Source organism: Pongo pygmaeus, chromosome 23 (assembly GCF_028885625.2).
Source record: "Pongo pygmaeus isolate AG05252 chromosome 23, NHGRI_mPonPyg2-v2.0_pri, whole genome shotgun sequence".
Lineage (NCBI taxonomy): Eukaryota > Metazoa > Chordata > Mammalia > Primates > Hominidae > Pongo > Pongo pygmaeus.
The window spans coordinates 37,133,257-37,150,398 of NC_085931.1; the positions used below are offsets into that span (position 1 = coordinate 37,133,257).

The 17,142-nt window shown below is 44.4% G+C and overlaps 1 protein-coding gene across 9 annotated transcripts in view; it reads left to right on the forward strand.

Annotated features, from left to right (window-relative positions):
- The window catches only part of SEZ6L (seizure related 6 homolog like), a 214,421-nt gene that overhangs the window by 121,656 nt on the left and 75,623 nt on the right, over positions 1-17,142 (forward strand). For all 9 annotated transcript variants that reach the window (XM_054470080.2, XM_054470081.2, XM_054470083.2 and 6 more), the window contains exons 2-6: positions 2,451-3,191; positions 4,335-4,468; positions 6,825-7,017; positions 8,929-9,114; positions 15,875-16,040. In XM_054470080.2, coding sequence (XP_054326055.2) covers positions 2,451-3,191; positions 4,335-4,468; positions 6,825-7,017; positions 8,929-9,114; positions 15,875-16,040 — 1,420 coding nt within the window. The remainder of the gene's footprint in view (positions 1-2,450; positions 3,192-4,334; positions 4,469-6,824; positions 7,018-8,928; positions 9,115-15,874; positions 16,041-17,142) is intronic.

Genomic DNA, 17,142 nt, shown 5'->3' on the forward strand with positions numbered 1-17,142 from the left:
ATTTGTTGATGCCAGTTGCAAACTGTTGTAGTCTATATAGATTAAGCCACTGCCGCCAACTCCATGAAAGTAAATGAGCCTCTCCAACGACTGCTGAAATAAATTTAAATGACAGCACTGGAGGGCCTGGAGACTGTAGCTGAGCGAGTGTCTCTCTGCAGAAAATCGACAAGGGCAGCTATCAGTCCAAGGGCCTTTGTCCCCGTGATGTAATTCCTCTCTATCTAGACATCTTCACGGGGATGTTCTGATTGCTCCAGTTTCCTGCTGAGGGGCTGTGATTGCAATGACAAGAGTAAAAACCATGATGGCAGCTGGCATTTGCTAAGCACTCACTACGGGTGAGGCACTGTCCTAAGTGCTTTGCATACATCAACTTGCTGAATGATGGCAACCCCAGGAAATAGGAAATAATAGCCCCATTTGACAGCTGAGGGAACTGAGGCTTGGAGAGTGAAGTCATTAACCAGCAATTGGCAGAACTGGGTCTTTAAAAAGCAAACAAAGCTGGTTTCCAGCACCATTCTGCCCAACAGCTGCCTGGGCCAGCTCTTCTTTAAAATGACTAAATAGTTTTACCTTCAAGACAAAAATAAATCGCAAGGATGGGGACCGAGGTGGGAGGATCCCTTGATCCCAGGAGTTTGCAACCAGCCATAGTGAGATCCGTCTCGAGAAAAAACAAAATGAATTACAAGAAGTTAGCAAAGTATACAAGGCCCTCCAGGGCCTGGCCCCTGCCTCCCTACCTTACCAGCTTTATCCCCCGTACCCTCCACTTGTGCTCCAAAACCCCTTGCAATTCTTTTGTGCCCACCTCTGCCCAGCCTCCAAGCCTCCGTGGGTCTTCACACAGGCCTCTGTTCTGAATCTGCCTCATTATTCTGAATCCTAAAACATTTCTGTGTCTCCCACAAGGTCACTCTTATATTCTTTCAGTTTAAAATGTACATCCCCCAACCCTGCTTTTACACTGTTGGTGGGAATGTAAATTAATTCAACCATTGTGGAAGACGGTGCTGAGATTCCTCAAAGATCTAGAACCAGAAATAGCATTTGACCCAGCAATCCCATTACTGGGTCCCATTACATGTATACCCAAAGGAATATAAATCATTCTATTACAAAGATACATGTATGCACATGTTCATTACTGCACAATTCACAATAGCAAAGATGTGGAATCAACACAATGCCCATCAATGATAGACTGGATAAAGAAAATGTGGTACTTGTACACCATGGAATACTATGCAGCCATAAAGACAAACAAAATCATGTCCTTTGCAGGGACATGGATGGAGCTGGAAGACATTATCCCTAGAAAACTAAGGCAGGAACAGAAAACCAAACACCACATGTTCTCACTTATAAGTGGGAACTGAACAATGAGAACACACGGACACAGGGAGGGGAATAACACACACTGGGGCCTGTTAGGGGGTAGAGTTGGGGGAAGGAGGGCATTAGGAAAAATAGGTAATGCATCCTGGGCTTAATACCTAGCATGGGTTGATAGGTGCAGCAAACCACCATGGCACATGTTTACCTATGTAACAAACTTACACATCCTGCACATATAACCCAGAACTTAAAATTAAAATTTAAATTTAAAAAAACTCTGCTCCCCCATCTGCCAAGCCCAGCCAGAGCACACAGCTTAGAAAACAGAGTGTGGCCTGGTGTCCGTCCCCACTTATCCTCTTAGCTGCCTGTCTTTGTACAGAGAACAATCTGCCCAACTGTACATGGCATGCCTGTCCTGCAGACGGGGTTAGGGGCCCGTTCTCTCTGTCCTCTTAGCACACAAGCTTTTCTCTTTCCAAGCATTCATCGTATCAAATATGATTGTGTCTACTTTCCCATCCCCCTTCCCAGTACATGTACAGCCAGGCAGTGAGACCCCTGTGCTTTTTGTTTCTATACTCCTAATGCTTAGCTCAGTCCTGGCGTGATCAAGCCCAAGTCTTCAGGAAAAAGAAGGAAGAAAGGAAGGAAGGAAGGATGGAAGGAAGGAAGGAAAGAAGGAAGGAAATGAAGGATGAAGGAAGAAAGAAAAAAATGGAAGGGGAAAGGAAGGAGGGAGGGAGGAAAGAAAGAAAGAAGGAAAGAAAGATAAAGAGAGGAGAGAAAGCAAGAAAGCAAGCAAGAAAGAAAGAAAGAAAAAGAAAGAGGAAGGAAGGAAGGAAGAAGGAAGGAGGAAGGAAGGAAGGAAGGAGAGAGAGGGAGGGTGGGAGGAAAAGAAGGAAGAAAGAAGAGAAAGAGGGAGAGAGGGAAGGAGGAGAAAAAAGAAAGGAAGGGAGGGAGGGAGGCAGAAAGGAGAAGTTGGTTTAGAGGCCAGCAGGACTAGCCTTGGGCACCGCCCTTAGGAGGGCCACCCTCAGAGTCTGATAGCAGGTGAAGGTCCTAAATCTCCCCAAACTAACTGGTGTCTTTTCTCCTCTTCCAAGATGTTCTTCCTGAGGGAGATGCTAGCCCTTTGGGTCCTTACCTCCTGCCCTCAGGAGCCCTGGAGAGAGGCAGTCCTGGCAAAGAGCACCCTGAAGAGAGAGTGATAACAGCATCCCCCAGTTCCTCACAGTCGGCGGAAGTGCTGGGCGAGCTGGAGCTGGATGGGACCGCACCCTCTGCACATCACGACACCCCAGCCCTGTCACCATTGCTTCCAGAGGAGGCCCACCCCAAGCACACCTTGCCCCCCAAGAAGAAACTGCCTTCGCTCAAGCAGGTGAACTCCTCCAGGAAGCAGCTGAGGCCCAAGGCCACCTCCGCAGCCACTGTCCAAAGGGCGGGGTCCCAGCCAGCGTCCCAGGGCCTAGATCTCCTCTCCTCCTCCACGGAGAAACCTGGCCCACCGGGGGACCCGGACCCTATTGTGGCCTCCGAGGAGGCATCAGAAGTGCCCCTTTGGCTGGACCGAAAGGAGAGTGCAGTCCCCACAACGCCCGCACCCCTGCAAATCTCCCCCTTCACTTCGCAGCCCTATGTGGCCCACACGCTCCCCCAGAGGCCAGAACCCGGGGAGCCCAGGCCTGACATGGCCCAGGAGGCCCCCCAAGAGGACACCAGCCCCATGGCCCTGATGGACAAAGGTGAGAATGAGCTGACTGGGTCAGCCTCAGAAGAGAGCCAGGAGACCACTACCTCCACTATTATCACCACCACAGTCATCACCACCGAGCAGGCACCAGGTATGCAGCCCCCATCTCCTGAAGCCATCCTGAAACAGCCACGAGGCACTCACTATGCTCAGGGCATGGGGGTAGAGGAATCTCAAGAAGCCCCGGCCCCACCATCAGTTACCGTTCATTGAGCACTGACTATGAGCTTCGTCCTGTGGCTCAGAATTAATAGCCTCATTTCATTTGTTTGTTGTTTTGGGGAGTTGTTTTAGCAACAGGGTCTTGATCTTTCACCCAGGCTGGAGTGCCATGGCACGATCATAGCTCACTGCAGCCTCAAACTCCTGTGCTCAAGTGATCTTCTTGCCTCAGCCTCTTGAGTAGCTGGGACTACAAGCATGCACTATGACGTCCAGCTAATTTTTTTGTTTCTTGTAGAAAGGGGGTCTTGCTTATTATCCAGGCTGGGGAACTCCTGGGCTCAAGCAATCCTCCCACCTCAGCCTCCCAAAGCACAGAGATTACAGGCATGAGCAGGACACTCAGCCAACATCCCCATTTTAAAGATGAGACAACTGAAACCCTGAGACCCCCAAGCACCTGCCAAAGGTCGCACAGCTAATGAGCAAGATTCCAAACCTTTTCATCTTGGAACGGAATTCTTCATTTAATCTGCTTCAAAGCCACTAGCCTTTTCAAAGCACATTTGCTTTTAGCATTACATGTATTTTCTAGACTTGATAAAATGCTCTTCTGTGTTCCAGTCTTCTCTACCATCTTTAAAATGGGAGAAGGACCCCCAATTGTCAAGCATACACGGATTTTGGACAAGTGCAGTGTGGCCACCCTTCAAAGCATGTGAGCTCTGGGTCCAAATCCTGCTTGCTGTTTGAGCTTGACCCCTCTCTGAGCTTTTGTTTACTTCCCTCTAAAATGGGGATGAAATATTATCAGTCCCTATGAGAATGAGTGGGGTCACCCCTGTTGACTGGCTAAAATGGTGCCTAGCAGGATATAGTAAGTGATCATTCTGTGTCAATTACTGCTATTTTTATTATCATGTCAATTCTGGAGCTGAAGAATTAACAGCAGAAGGACAGATGGGAACAGCAAAATGCAGGTTCCCCTAGAGCCCCCATTCCAACCCACAGCCCATGGTTGAGCTTACATCCAAGTTGTCTTTGGTGTCCTAATTAAAGTCCTTCCTTCCAGCTTTCTGCAGTGTGAGCTTCTCCAATCCTGAAGGGTACATTGACTCCAGCGACTACCCACTGCTGCCTCTCAACAACTTTCTGGAGTGCACATACAACGTGACAGTCTACACTGGCTATGGGGTGGAGCTCCAGGTAACCCCAGGAGAGTACCTCACAGAGGCTGCCTCTTCTAGCAGGAAGTCTCAGGAGGATTGTCGGAGTCAGGCTTACTGTTATGCTAACCAGTCTGGTTCTGTCTTTGCTCAACCAGGCCAACTTTAGCTGGGTTTTGGCGAATGAGTAGGAGTTCTTAACTCAATGCCTCTCTAAAATAGCTTGCGGGGATAGAGGGAACATGCTGACAAATTCTGAGGCATTTCCCAGAAGGAAAATCCCTTGATACTCTGCTTATCTCACACACACATATACACACATGCATGCACACACATAAACATACACACACACACACATACACACGCACGGAAGCTCCACCTGGTCCATTTGATTCTGTCTTTCTTGCTTGCTTGCTTGTTTCTCTTTCTCTTTCTTTCTTTCTTGCTTGCTTGCTTGCTTCCTGCTTTCTTGCTTCTTTCTCTTTCTCTTTCTTTCTTGCTTGCTTGCTTTCCTTCATTTTCTGGTTATTAGAACATTTTATTCTTAAACTTTTGCCCGTACAGTAAGAAAGGAAAAGCAGGGTGGCATAATGCTCAAACATCTGGGTTTTACGTCCTACCTCTTCCAGTTAAAACTGCATGACTTTGAGCAAGGAACTTCACCTCTCTGAGCCTCAGTTTCCCCATCAATAAAATAGGAATAATGTTACTGCTTTGTAAAGTTTGGGGGAGCAGTAAATATGATAATGCAGAGATCATTTGGCCACAGCCCAGCAGAGAGAGAGAGAGGAGAGAGAGAGAAATCATTTGGTCAGAGCCCAGCAGAAATCGCGACCGTGCAGTGTATATTATCAATTATCTTCAGTATGCTAATCACCCTGAATATGTTCCTTTTTCTCATGGCAAATAAAGAGCCGTCAAAAGTTTCTGAGCTGCGGCAGGTGTATGACCTTACCTTAGGAAGGTTTTTTTGTTTTTGTTTTACTTGTATAAGAGAGACAAAAGGTAAGCCCCTCAGCAGTAGAACCTATAGTCTTCGCAGTCCCCAGAGCTTTGCACAGTGTGTGGCACATTGTAGGTGCTTAATAATTGTTCATGGAATTAAAATAAACTGGAGAAAACCTGCAGTCCAGATGATTCTAGTGCTTAAGGACCCTTTCCTCCATGTCTTGAAGAGTATTGGACCCACTATGTGTCCAATACTGTGTGGAGCCTTTTACCAGGCACAGTAGAGTTCATTCATCGAGCAATTACAATGCACCAGGCAAAGCTGTTGACACAGGAGAATATGTTGATGTAAAAAACTGATGCAATGCCTGCCCTAAAAGAGAAATACATAGGATGCCATTTAATAGGGACTCTAATTGGTGTTTTAGAGGATGTTGTAGAATCGCAGCAAAGGAACAGGCAAACTCCTTGGCAATCAGGGAAGGTCTCATAAAGGAGGGCAATTTTAATGGGGCTTTGGTGAATGAGTGGGAGTTCATCAAAGAGAAAAGAGGATAAGATATAGGGCCCAAAGGAAGAAGAGCTTGTGGGTAAGGCCTGCCCTGTTTAGAGGAGAGGCAGAGAAACTAAAGTTCCAAGCCCTACTCATAAAAGCGTAAGCCTTCAAATTAGGCATTGAGACCTGACTAAAGTCTCCCTTACACACACACACACGCACATACCATTTGTTCAGCTTCCCTGCATACAACTAAAGTATCTCCCTTCTTTCTTCTCAAATCCCACAGAGTGTAAATGGCAAAGCAAGTGCCTGATTCTTTGAGATAGGGGTTGATTGTCCTGCAGTTGTAGCCACCATTGGGAAGAATAAGAAAATGGGCCAGAGATTTCCCTAGAAATGAGACCCCCACCCCTCACTTACCAATTTATGCAGAAAATGGAAGAATATATTCAATCTTTTTTTAATATTTTCTGAGAACCTAATATGTGCCAGGTACTATTCTAGGCACTGGAAGCATTGAACAGCATAGAGAAATCCCTACCCTTGCAGAGTATACATTCTAGTAGAATGCCTCTCCCAGCTCCCTGGAGATTGGATCTCAAGCACAAGCTGATCCAACTGCTGCCTCCACTCACCAGCTCCAGGATAATCTATCCCATCCTCTAGCATCCAGGGCCTGTGCCAAAGCAATGGGGGCCTCACATTGCAAGTCCCTTGCAATGCCTCTGCCTTGCAGTTTGGTTTCACTCTATCCCCTTGCCTTTTGGGGAAATTAGGGGGACCTTGATATTCCCAGGGCTCCTGTGGGCTGGGCATGGGGCCCAGGAGTCCTGTTGACCAGGGGCTAGCAGTGCCTGGGCCACTTTTCATTGACATCTTTGCAACCTTAGAGGGCTCTGTCTCAAACACAACTCAGAGTTCCTCTCTGTCTGCTTCTTCCTGTTCCCAGGTGAAGAGTGTGAACCTGTCCGATGGGGAACTGCTGTCCATCCGCGGGGTGGACGGCCCTACCCTGACCGTCCTGGCCAACCAGACACTCCTGGTGGAGGGGCAGGTAATCCGAAGCCCCACCAACACCATCTCCGTCTACTTCCGGACCTTCCAGGATGACGGCCTTGGGACCTTCCAGCTTCACTACCAGGGTAGGGTCAGGCCAAGGCTGATGAAATGTAGGCGTTTGCCTCAGTTTTCCTCTGGAGAAAAGGATTTTAAAAATTTTGTGCCAGGGACCTCTCTGACAGTTTGGTAAAACCTACAAACCTCTTCTCAGAATAATGTTTTTAAAAGTATAAAATAAAATCTACACAATTTTAAAGAAAACAGTATTACTGAACTGCAGTTATCAAAATACTGTTATAATCTATGATGCCTTAATCTGTGTGCTTTTTATTAATTCATTAAACAAGGTCTTCTAGTAGTTCTTATAATTGCTGACATTTCAAAGTACTAAAGAGCATAAGAAATATGTTGAGATATCCATTATGATATGAAAAATATCTGTGGTTTCTCTTGGTGTCAAAGTCACAGGTTCTACTACAATGTTTCAGTTTGTTTCCAGGAAAATAGCACAACTAAGGTAGAGGTTAATGAAAATAAGCAAGCAGCTTTTCTTCATTCAAGTTCACAGGCCCTGAATTCAATATATAGATCCCCTGTGCGTCCACAGACTCCTGATAAAGAGCCTTAACAGGGTACTTCTCTCTTTTCTTCTTCCTCTACTGTTTTTCCTTTTTGTCTGTTCCTGTCTTCTCTGTTTTGCTCTCTGTTCATTCCTCTCTTCTCTTACTTCCTTTCTCCTTCCTTCTCTTCTCCTCCCTCTTTTCTTGCTTGTTTTATTTCTTCATTTCCTCCTCTCTTTCTCTTCCTTTCCACCCTCTATTTTCCCTCCCTTCTGTCTCTCTCTCCTTTCCTAGTCCTTTTCTTCCTCTTTTCTTCCCCTCTCCTCCACCCCCATTTCCTCCTGTGCAGCTCCCATGACCTCAGGTCTCCTTTGCCTCACCCAGGAACTTTCCCTTGGATACTTACCAACTGCTGAAATATCTGAATCGAAAGTGGATTCGTGAACCATGCAATCAGATATTGAGAGCCATCATGTTTTATATCAAATTGTCCAGACATTTGAAAACAACAACAACTCATTTTCCATTTTTCTCTCACCTGTTTCTGAAACAGGTGGATGACTGCATAGGGGAGTGTCCACTTCATCACAACTTTTCAATATGGGATACTGCCCTTTGCTGTTGTTGTGAATTTAAAAGCAACAACAAAAAAGAATTTGAATCATGAACTTGAATGTATTCCTCCTAATCAGTACTGAGAATACAGATATCCTGTGCTGCAGGAGAGGTCATACCATGGTCTGGGGTGAAGAAGCGAGGATGAATTTGACATCCTGTTAGGAAAACTGAAGAATTCAATATGTCCCCATGCACCCTTTTACTAACCCCATCTACTGACTGCAAAGGAGGCTCTTTCTCTGTATTATCTCATTGAATCCCCACCACCACCTGTAAGGTGGAGGCACTGAGTCCTTGTCTCAAGGTGACATCGTTTTGTAAACTCACATTAGTTTTCTCTCTAAAGCCCAAGCTCTTGTCTCCCAGGCCAGTAGTTCTCGAGCTTTCATATCCTTGGGCATTTCCCAAAGACCTGGTTCAAGCATCTGCATTTTTAACAAGCACCCAAGAATGTGCACGCAGGTGGGACTAAACTTCCTGGGTGGTCTTGCCCCTCCCAGTCCCAGAGAGAAGGCCATTCTGTGTCCCCATAGATAGAGATAGGCTCAAAGGAGGTATGGAAACTCATTTTTCATCCCAAACCTGCTGTCTCTGGTTAGGCAGGATGGCGATTTTTAAGCCCCAAGAAAGTGCTAACCTGGCAGCTTCAGCATGACATGATCAAAGAGAGTCACAAAAATACCATTCTCCAGAGCTCTGGAGTCCCCAGGGGCCTCATCTTCTCTCCCCAGCACAAACTGGCTCCCAGGATGAGGGTCAGGTTCTTGATCTCCCACTCCGAGTGATGACTGAGTCTGCCTCTGCATTTCTTCCCAGCCTTCATGCTGAGCTGCAACTTTCCCCGCCGGCCTGACTCTGGGGATGTCACGGTGATGGACCTGCACTCAGGTGGGGTGGCCCACTTCCACTGCCACTTGGGCTATGAGCTCCAGGGCGCTAAGATGCTGACATGCATCAATGCCTCCAAGCCGCACTGGAGCAGCCAGGAGCCCATCTGCTCAGGTACGCTCCAGCCTCAGCCGGACCAAAACTGATGGTCCAACTAAGAGGGGAAAGACCAACCTGTAGGACATCAAGAGTGACCTCAGGGAATGGCTTTCAGCCCAGGGGAAGAAACTGCTCCAAATATGAATGACTATTGTTATTTATTTTTTCACTGGAGTAAAATACACATAATACGAAATTTACCATTGGAGACATTTTAGTATGTTTACACTATTGTGCAACCATCACCACTATCTAGCTCCAAAACATCTTTAACACCCCAAATGGCAACACTGTACTGAAAGCAGTCACTCGCCATCCCTCCCTCCTCCCTACACTCCCTAGTAAACATCCGTCTGCATTCTGTCTCTGTGGATTTATCTATTGTGGATATTTTATGTAAATGGAATCATATAATATGTGACTTTTATGTCTGACTTCTTTCACTTAGTGCTTAGCACTGTGTTTTCAAAGTTCGTGCATGTTGTAGCACGTATCAGTACTTCATTTCTTTTTACGGCTGAATAATATTCCATTGTATGGGTGTCCCACATTTTGTTGATCTGTTTATTCGTTAGTAGACATTTGAGTTGTTTCTACTTTTCAGCTATTATGAACAATGCTGCTATGAACATTTGTACACAAGTTTTTTGTGTGGATATGGTTTTCATTTCTCTTAGATATATACTCGAGAGTGAAATTGTTGGGTCATAGGGTCATTGTATGTATAACTTTTTGAGGAACCATCAAACGATTTTCCACAGCAGCTGCACCATTTTACTTTGCCCTCAGCAATGTGACGGTACCAGTTTCTCCACGTCCTTGCCCACACATGTTCTTTTCCATGTTGTTGTTTTTATTGTAGCCATCCTTATGGGTTTGAAGGTATCTCGTGGTTTTAATTTCCATTTCCCTGATGATTAATGATGTCAAACATCTTTTCATGTATGTGTTGGCCATTTGTAGATCTTCTTTGGGGAGATGTCTAGTCAAGTCCTTTGCCCATTTTTTAAAATTATACTTTAAGTTTTAGGGTACATGTGCACAACATGCAGGTTTGTTACATATGTATACACGTGCCATGTTGGTGTGCTGCACCCATTAACTCGTCATTTAATATTAGGTATATCTCCTAATGCTATCCCTCCCCCCTCTCCCCACCCCACAACAGGCCCCGGTGTGTGATGTTCCCCTTCCTGTGTCCATGTATTCTCATTGTTCAATTCCCATCTATGAGTGAGAACATGCGGTGTTTGGTTTTTTGTCCTTGCGACAGTTTGCTGAGAATGATGGTTTCCAGCTTCATCCATGTCCCTACAAAGGACATGAACTCATCCTTTTTTATGGCTGCATAGTATTCCATGGTGTATATATGCCACATTTTCTTAATCCAGTCTATCGTTGTTGGACATTTGGCTTGGTTCCAAGTCTTTGCTATTGTGAATAGTGCTGCAATAAACAGACGTGTGTATGTGTCTTTATAGCAGCATGATTTATAATCGTTTGGGTATATACCCAGTGATGGGATTGCTGGGTCAAATGGTATTTCTAGTTCTAGATCCCTGAGGAATCGCCACACTGACTTCCACAATGGTTGAACTAGTTTACAGTCCCACCAACAGTGTAAAACTGTTCCTATTTCCATTTTTTAATCGGGTTGTTTGTCTTTTTGTTGTTGAGTTGTAAGCAATCATTATATATTCTGATCACTAGACCCTTATCAGATAAGAGGTTTGCAAATATTTTCTCCCATTTCATGGGTTGTCTTTTCACTTATCGACAGTGTTATTTGATGCACAAAGCTTTTACATTTGGCAAAATTAAATATTTTTTTCTTTTCTTTCTTGTGCTTTGAGTGTAACTACTGCCATTTTTCAAGCCAAGCCAATATGTGTTGTGCACCATGCCAGGGGCTGCATTTAATCCTCACAGCAATCTCATAGGATGGGAGCCATTATCCCCATTTTACAGATGAGGCTCATGAAGGTGAAGTCACTTACTCAAAGCCTCCATGTAGAAATTGTTGAAGGTAGCCTGCTGACACAGTCTGATGCCCTCTAGTAAAAAGAAGTGGGCCTTCTGAGCCAGCAGACAGAATCTGAGACTTCGAGGACGGAAGGAATTTTAAGCACCTGTTGGGCATTGTTTGTCATTCAGAGCCTTTCCTATCTAGGTACTCATTCAACAAACATCCATTGAACACCCACTGTGTGGTAGGCATTGCACCTGTTGCTAGAGCTATTGCAGGGACCCTGACCCAGTTCCTGCTCTCACAGAGTTTCTAGTCAAGGTGAGGCTGTAGTGTGTAAATGAGTAAACAAGGATGCAAACATGCTGGTAACAGATTGTGTTAAGGACCAGGAAAGAAATTCACAGGGTGGAATGATGCAGAGTGAGGATGGAGAAGACACCAGTTACTGTGAGAGGCGTTGCAATGGAGAAAAGGTATACAGGAGGAAGATGTGATAGAGGACCTCACCTGGGAGGAGGACAGTGATAAGCGAAGGGTCAGGGAAGGATTACCTGATAACACTCCAAGATTTGGAAGTTGAGTAGGAAATAGACTGAGGGTGGAAAATGGAGGGAGAAAGGGGAAACATTCCAGGCAGATGCACTAGCATATGCTAAGGTTTAGAGGTCAGAAGGAACTTGATGAGTTTGAGAAAGCAAATAAATAAGATCAATCTGACTAAACTGCAGAGAAAATATCAGGACAGGAGGCTGGGGCAGTGGTCAGAAACTGTATTGCTCAAGGTCATGAGAAGACAGGTGGACTAGGCAGGGGATATCTGGAAAAATTTAAGCATAAGGGTGATGGTTCTGACTTCTATTTGGCAAAAATGATTGGGGATGGTCAGAGTGGATCCATGGAAATCAAGATGGACAATATCCACTATTCCACTTGAACTCAGGGAGATAAGATTACCACTTTCATAGGCAAAGAGAATGAGGCTTAGAGAGATGAAGTAACATACTTGAAGTGGCGAACTTAGTCCAGATCCCTTCTCTCCTGAGCTCTTCCCCTTACAACTTCCTTACTCAAAGTGTGGTCCTCAGACTAGTGAAATTATTAGAAACGCATAATCCTGAGCCCCATGCAAAACCAAATGAATCAAAATTTTCACTTTAACATGCCCCTTGGGTGACTCATATGCACATTACACCTGGAGAAGCGCTGGTTTGTAACGCACTATCCCTGCACCGGTGGGCACAGCCTTGGCCATTTTCAACTATCAAGAGAGCAAAACCCTTTTAGAATTCTCAAAAGTCCTGATGGTGGTTGAGAGAGTATAGGTTGCCCTGCCACCTACTATGTGCCAGGCTATTAGCCAGGTATGAAGAGAATATTGGAAATAATAAAACATAATTCCTGCTCTCCAGTTATTCATAGTCAAGTGGAGCTCAAAAAGCAAATAAGAGCTAATGATAAATGCTGAGATTCAATTGTTCCAGTATTGTTCCCCCAAGGCCCTTCAGAATTTTTCTTTCTTTTTTTTAAACAAAGATAAAAATCCAAACCATAGGGCAGTTGGTCTCCACGCCTCTCTCACATTAATTTTTATCTATGTGTGCAATCAGGGAGGAATTAAGCTTCAATTTGTGCTAAGAAAGATGGATGGGGAGCCACGGCTGGCAAATTGAAGCCAAACAGAGCCATCAGTATGCTTAATCAGGCAAAGAAGGGAAGCAGAGAAGCTGCAAATGATCAGCAGCTTGGGAGGACAGATGGCCAGAGCCCCCCACCAGGGACAGTGTCCTCCATCTCTCAGCTCCTGAGCCACAGGGCAATAGAGCTGGCTATGTTTTGAGTGCCCACTCTGTGCCAGGGATGGCACGAAGCTCCCCATACCCATCATTTCCTTGATTTCTCACTACTGTCCTATAAGGAGGGCGGACTTATCACCATTTTACAGTGGGTCAACACGTGACTTGTTTTAGATCCACAGCAGATAACCAGCAAGGTTTGAACCTAGGGCTGGCTTATTTCACAGAACAATCTCTCCTCTAGGACAGAAGGGCAGCCTGGAGAGAGAAATGAACCTAGCTTTCTGTCTGTGGTCCTGAAAGAAGTATGGAGCTTCTTGGCAATGTCTTTGCTGTAGGTCACAACACAGTCTGGAGCAGAGAGAAGAGTTATCCACCCTTCTCTGCTACTGCAAGCCCCATTCAGTCATACTGTCATTCAACAAACATTTAATGGGTACCGGCTATGTATCAAGCTTTGAGCTGATATTAGAGATACAAAAAGGAAAAAATATTTATTCTTTCATTCAACAAACATTTTATAAAGCAACTACTATATGCTATATACCTTTCTGGATTAGCAGGTTATCATAAATAAGACAGACAGTGGAGTAGTGACTTCAATAAGAGATACTGGAGTGAGGCAGCCTGAGCTTGAGTCTCAACTGCTCCACTTATTATGTGTATGTCCTTGAGGAAGTGGCGTAACACCTTTGAACTTCTTTTTTCCTCTTTTGCAAAATTAATGGTGGTTATTCAGTAAATATTTACTGAGCACATTCTACATACCAGGAGCTCTTCTGGTTGCTGGTAGTGTGACTGAAAGCAAACAAACAAAAAGTAGCCCTAGCTTTTGTGGAACCTACAAAACTCCTTAGCCATCTGTGGGATGGTTCCAAATAACCTGTCCCACTTTTACTTCCTCTCCTATTTCTCTGAAAATTAAGGGGGAACCAAGTGTCCTGTGCTTGGGAAGGAAATATTTTTCAAGCTCCTTTGATCCTCCTAAAAGATAGAAATGGCTCCCAAGACTTGAAACCCTGGTCATGGTGTAGGGCTTTACCCAATCATGGCCCTGGGCTATTCTTCACATCCCTTCCTCCTGGACTGACTGCCACGCTCTGTGAGAGGTGTCTGCTCCCCACCAGCTCTCCTCAGAAAATTCAAAACTGGCTGGGTGCAGTGGCTGACGCCTGTTATCCTAGCATTTTGGGAGGCCAAGGCAGGTGGGTCACGAGGTCAGGAGTTCAAGACCAGCCTGGCCAAGATGGTGAAACCTCATTTCTACTAAAAATACAAAAATTAGCCGGGCACGGTGGCGGGCACCTGTAATCCCAGCTACTCAGGTGGCTGAGGCAGGAGAATCACTTGAACCTGGGAGGCAGAGGTTGCAGCAAGCCGAGATCGTGCCATTGCACTCTAGCCTGGGTGACAGAGCAAGACTTTGTCTCAAAAAAAAAAAAAAAAAAGAAAGAAAGAAGAAAATAAGAAAGAAAGAAAGAAAGAAAGAAAAATTCAAAACTGCTCTCCCATATAGTACATGAGAAAACAATTTCCTAAGAACCAAATATCTCCTAAGAATTAGAGTAAGAATAAGAATACCCTCTTGCTTGAGAACTGGAAAGTGTTCTTTCCAGTGCACAAATCACTTTTTAATATTTTTCATTAGATTTTTATGATAAAAGTAATAGATGATTCTGGTAAGAAATTTTTCAAGAAATAGTGAAGTGTAAGAAATAGGAACAAATCACTTTTATATTCATGGTCTCAAGTGATCCTTGAAAACAGCTTATTAAAATAGGTATGGCACACTATTTTCTAACTTTTTTTTTTTTTTCACTTAAAAAATAGTGAGCATCTTCCTATATGCTGAAGTATTCTTTGAGAACATGGTATTTAGTTTCTGAATGGGTGGAGTGTATTTACAGTTATGCATCACTTAACAATGGGGATATGTTCTAGGAAATGCATCTTTAGATGATGTCATCATTGCATGAACATTATAGAGTGTATGTACACGAGCCTAGATGGTATAGCCTACTACGTACCTAGGCTATATGGTACAGCCTATTGTTTCTCCACTACAAACCTGTACAGCATGTTACTGTGCTGAACACATTGTAATACAATGGTATTTGTTTATCTAAACATAGAAAAGATACAATAAAAATATAATATTAAAATCTTATGGGACCACTGTCATATATACACTCTGTCATAAATTGAAACACTGTTATGTGGCACGTGATGTATTTCACTAAACATCTGTGAGTGGACATTCATCTTGGTTTTTTTTATTTTTCATTCCTAGAAACAAGATAGCCATGAATATTCTCATTCCTAACTCTTGGTGCAAATCTCTAAATCTTTTATTATAATTATCCAGAACTGCATTTGCCGGATCAAAGTGTTTGAGCATGTTTTCTAGGCTTTTCACTAAATTCCCCCCCCGAAAGTTCATAACAGTTTGCATTCTAACTCGTCATAATGAAAGTGAGCATTTCCCATCACCCTTACCATCTCCAGATTTTATTGCTGCTTTTTATCTTGGCCGATTAGGTGGATGAAAGTAGAATAGAGTTTAGATTTGCATTTCATTTATTATGAGTGAGGCTGAATTTTTTAGTGCTTACTAAGTACTAGAAATATATTTCTTCTTTTGTGAACTGCCTGTTTATATCCTTCTTGATTGCCATTTTGTAATTAAAAGTCAGGGCACAGCCAGCACCACAGAACTGTCGTTAAATTGCAGTCATTCCCTACCATGAAATACACATGTTGATGGTTCCAATTGTAGAGTGAAATCTCCTGTCAAACAGGAGGATTCCCTCCCAGGAGGACAAGTCCCTTCTCCCTGCCCGGTTTCCTCCCGCTCCAGGTCTCTGATGTTTAATCCTGGGCAAGGGGCAGGGGTGGGGATCGGGGAGAATGAAACACTCACTTCCTTCTCTCTCTCTCTCTCTTTCTCTCTCTCTCTCCTCTCTCTCTCCCTCTCTGCTCTCTACCATTGCCCACCCACCCCTTTCTGGATCAGCTCCTTGTGGAGGGGCAGTGCACAATGCCACCATCGGCCGCGTCCTCTCCCCAAGCTACCCTGAAAACACCAATGGGAGCCAATTCTGCGTCTGGACGATTGAAGCTCCAGAGGGCCAGAAGCTGCACCTTCACTTTGAGAGGCTGTTGCTGCATGACAAGGACAGGTAAAGCTCTGAAGGTCCACACCCAACCCCGTTTCTTCCCAAAATATTAGAACATGGCTTGAGGACTTGGAGTCTTGAAATGGCTGAAGTTTTGACCTGCGGAATTCAAGAAAAGAAGAGCTGGGGTGGATGGCAAAGATCTTAGACACCATCAGCTTCAATCTCTTCCTTTTACAGATAAGGAAACCGGGGTATGCAGAAGGAAAGGGAACTGCCCCAGCTCACACAGCAGGCTAGGGGAACAGGCAAAAAGGGAACTGCCCTATTTTTTCTCTTGCACACCCCTTTTTTCAGTTGAACAAAAAGAAAGTATGTATTGATCATCTGCTCAGTACCCAGCCATATATTAGGCTCCATGGAGAACAGGAAAGAAGTAGAAAATATTAGTTTCTGGCATGATAGGAAATTGAGATGGAAAAACTAGACACATGCACATGAAAGAATGAGGGAGAAGTTACCAGGCAATATCTAAGCAAGAGTGTGTCTGTAGACTCTTAATAATATGCATAGAATCCAGAATATGCATAGAATCCAGAATTATAAAACTTTAATATTCTTCCGTCTTATTCTAGAATATTTGGGGATCTTATTCTAGAAATTATGGAGTCTTATTCTAGAATGTTCTGAAATATTCTTGGATCTTATTCTGGGATATTCCAGCGTCTTATTCTAGAATATTATGGGGTTTTGTTCTAGAATATTGTGGATTATTCTGCGATCTTATTCTAAGATAGTCTAGAAAACTAGGACTTTAGCTGCTTTGACTTGCTGTCTTTAGTTGGGTTTCCTTGGAATCAGACATGGTGATAAAGATGTGAGAGGAAGTAGTTTACTGGGGAGCTGATCCTAGTAAGCACTAGGAGGCACATGGGAAAGTGAGATTGTGAATACCAGCTGCATTAATAAGCAGGTGACTGCTGGGAAAACCGAGATTCTGTCCCCTGGAGACCTCTGGGCAATTTGTTGAGCATACCTCAGAGTGGTCCTGTTGGAAGGGTGAGGGAGCTGGGGTATTTATGCACCAGCTCCCATTCATCACTGGATGAGAGATGCAATGAGGAGCACTAACTATCCCCAACATCAGCTGCCACCCTTTGAGCTG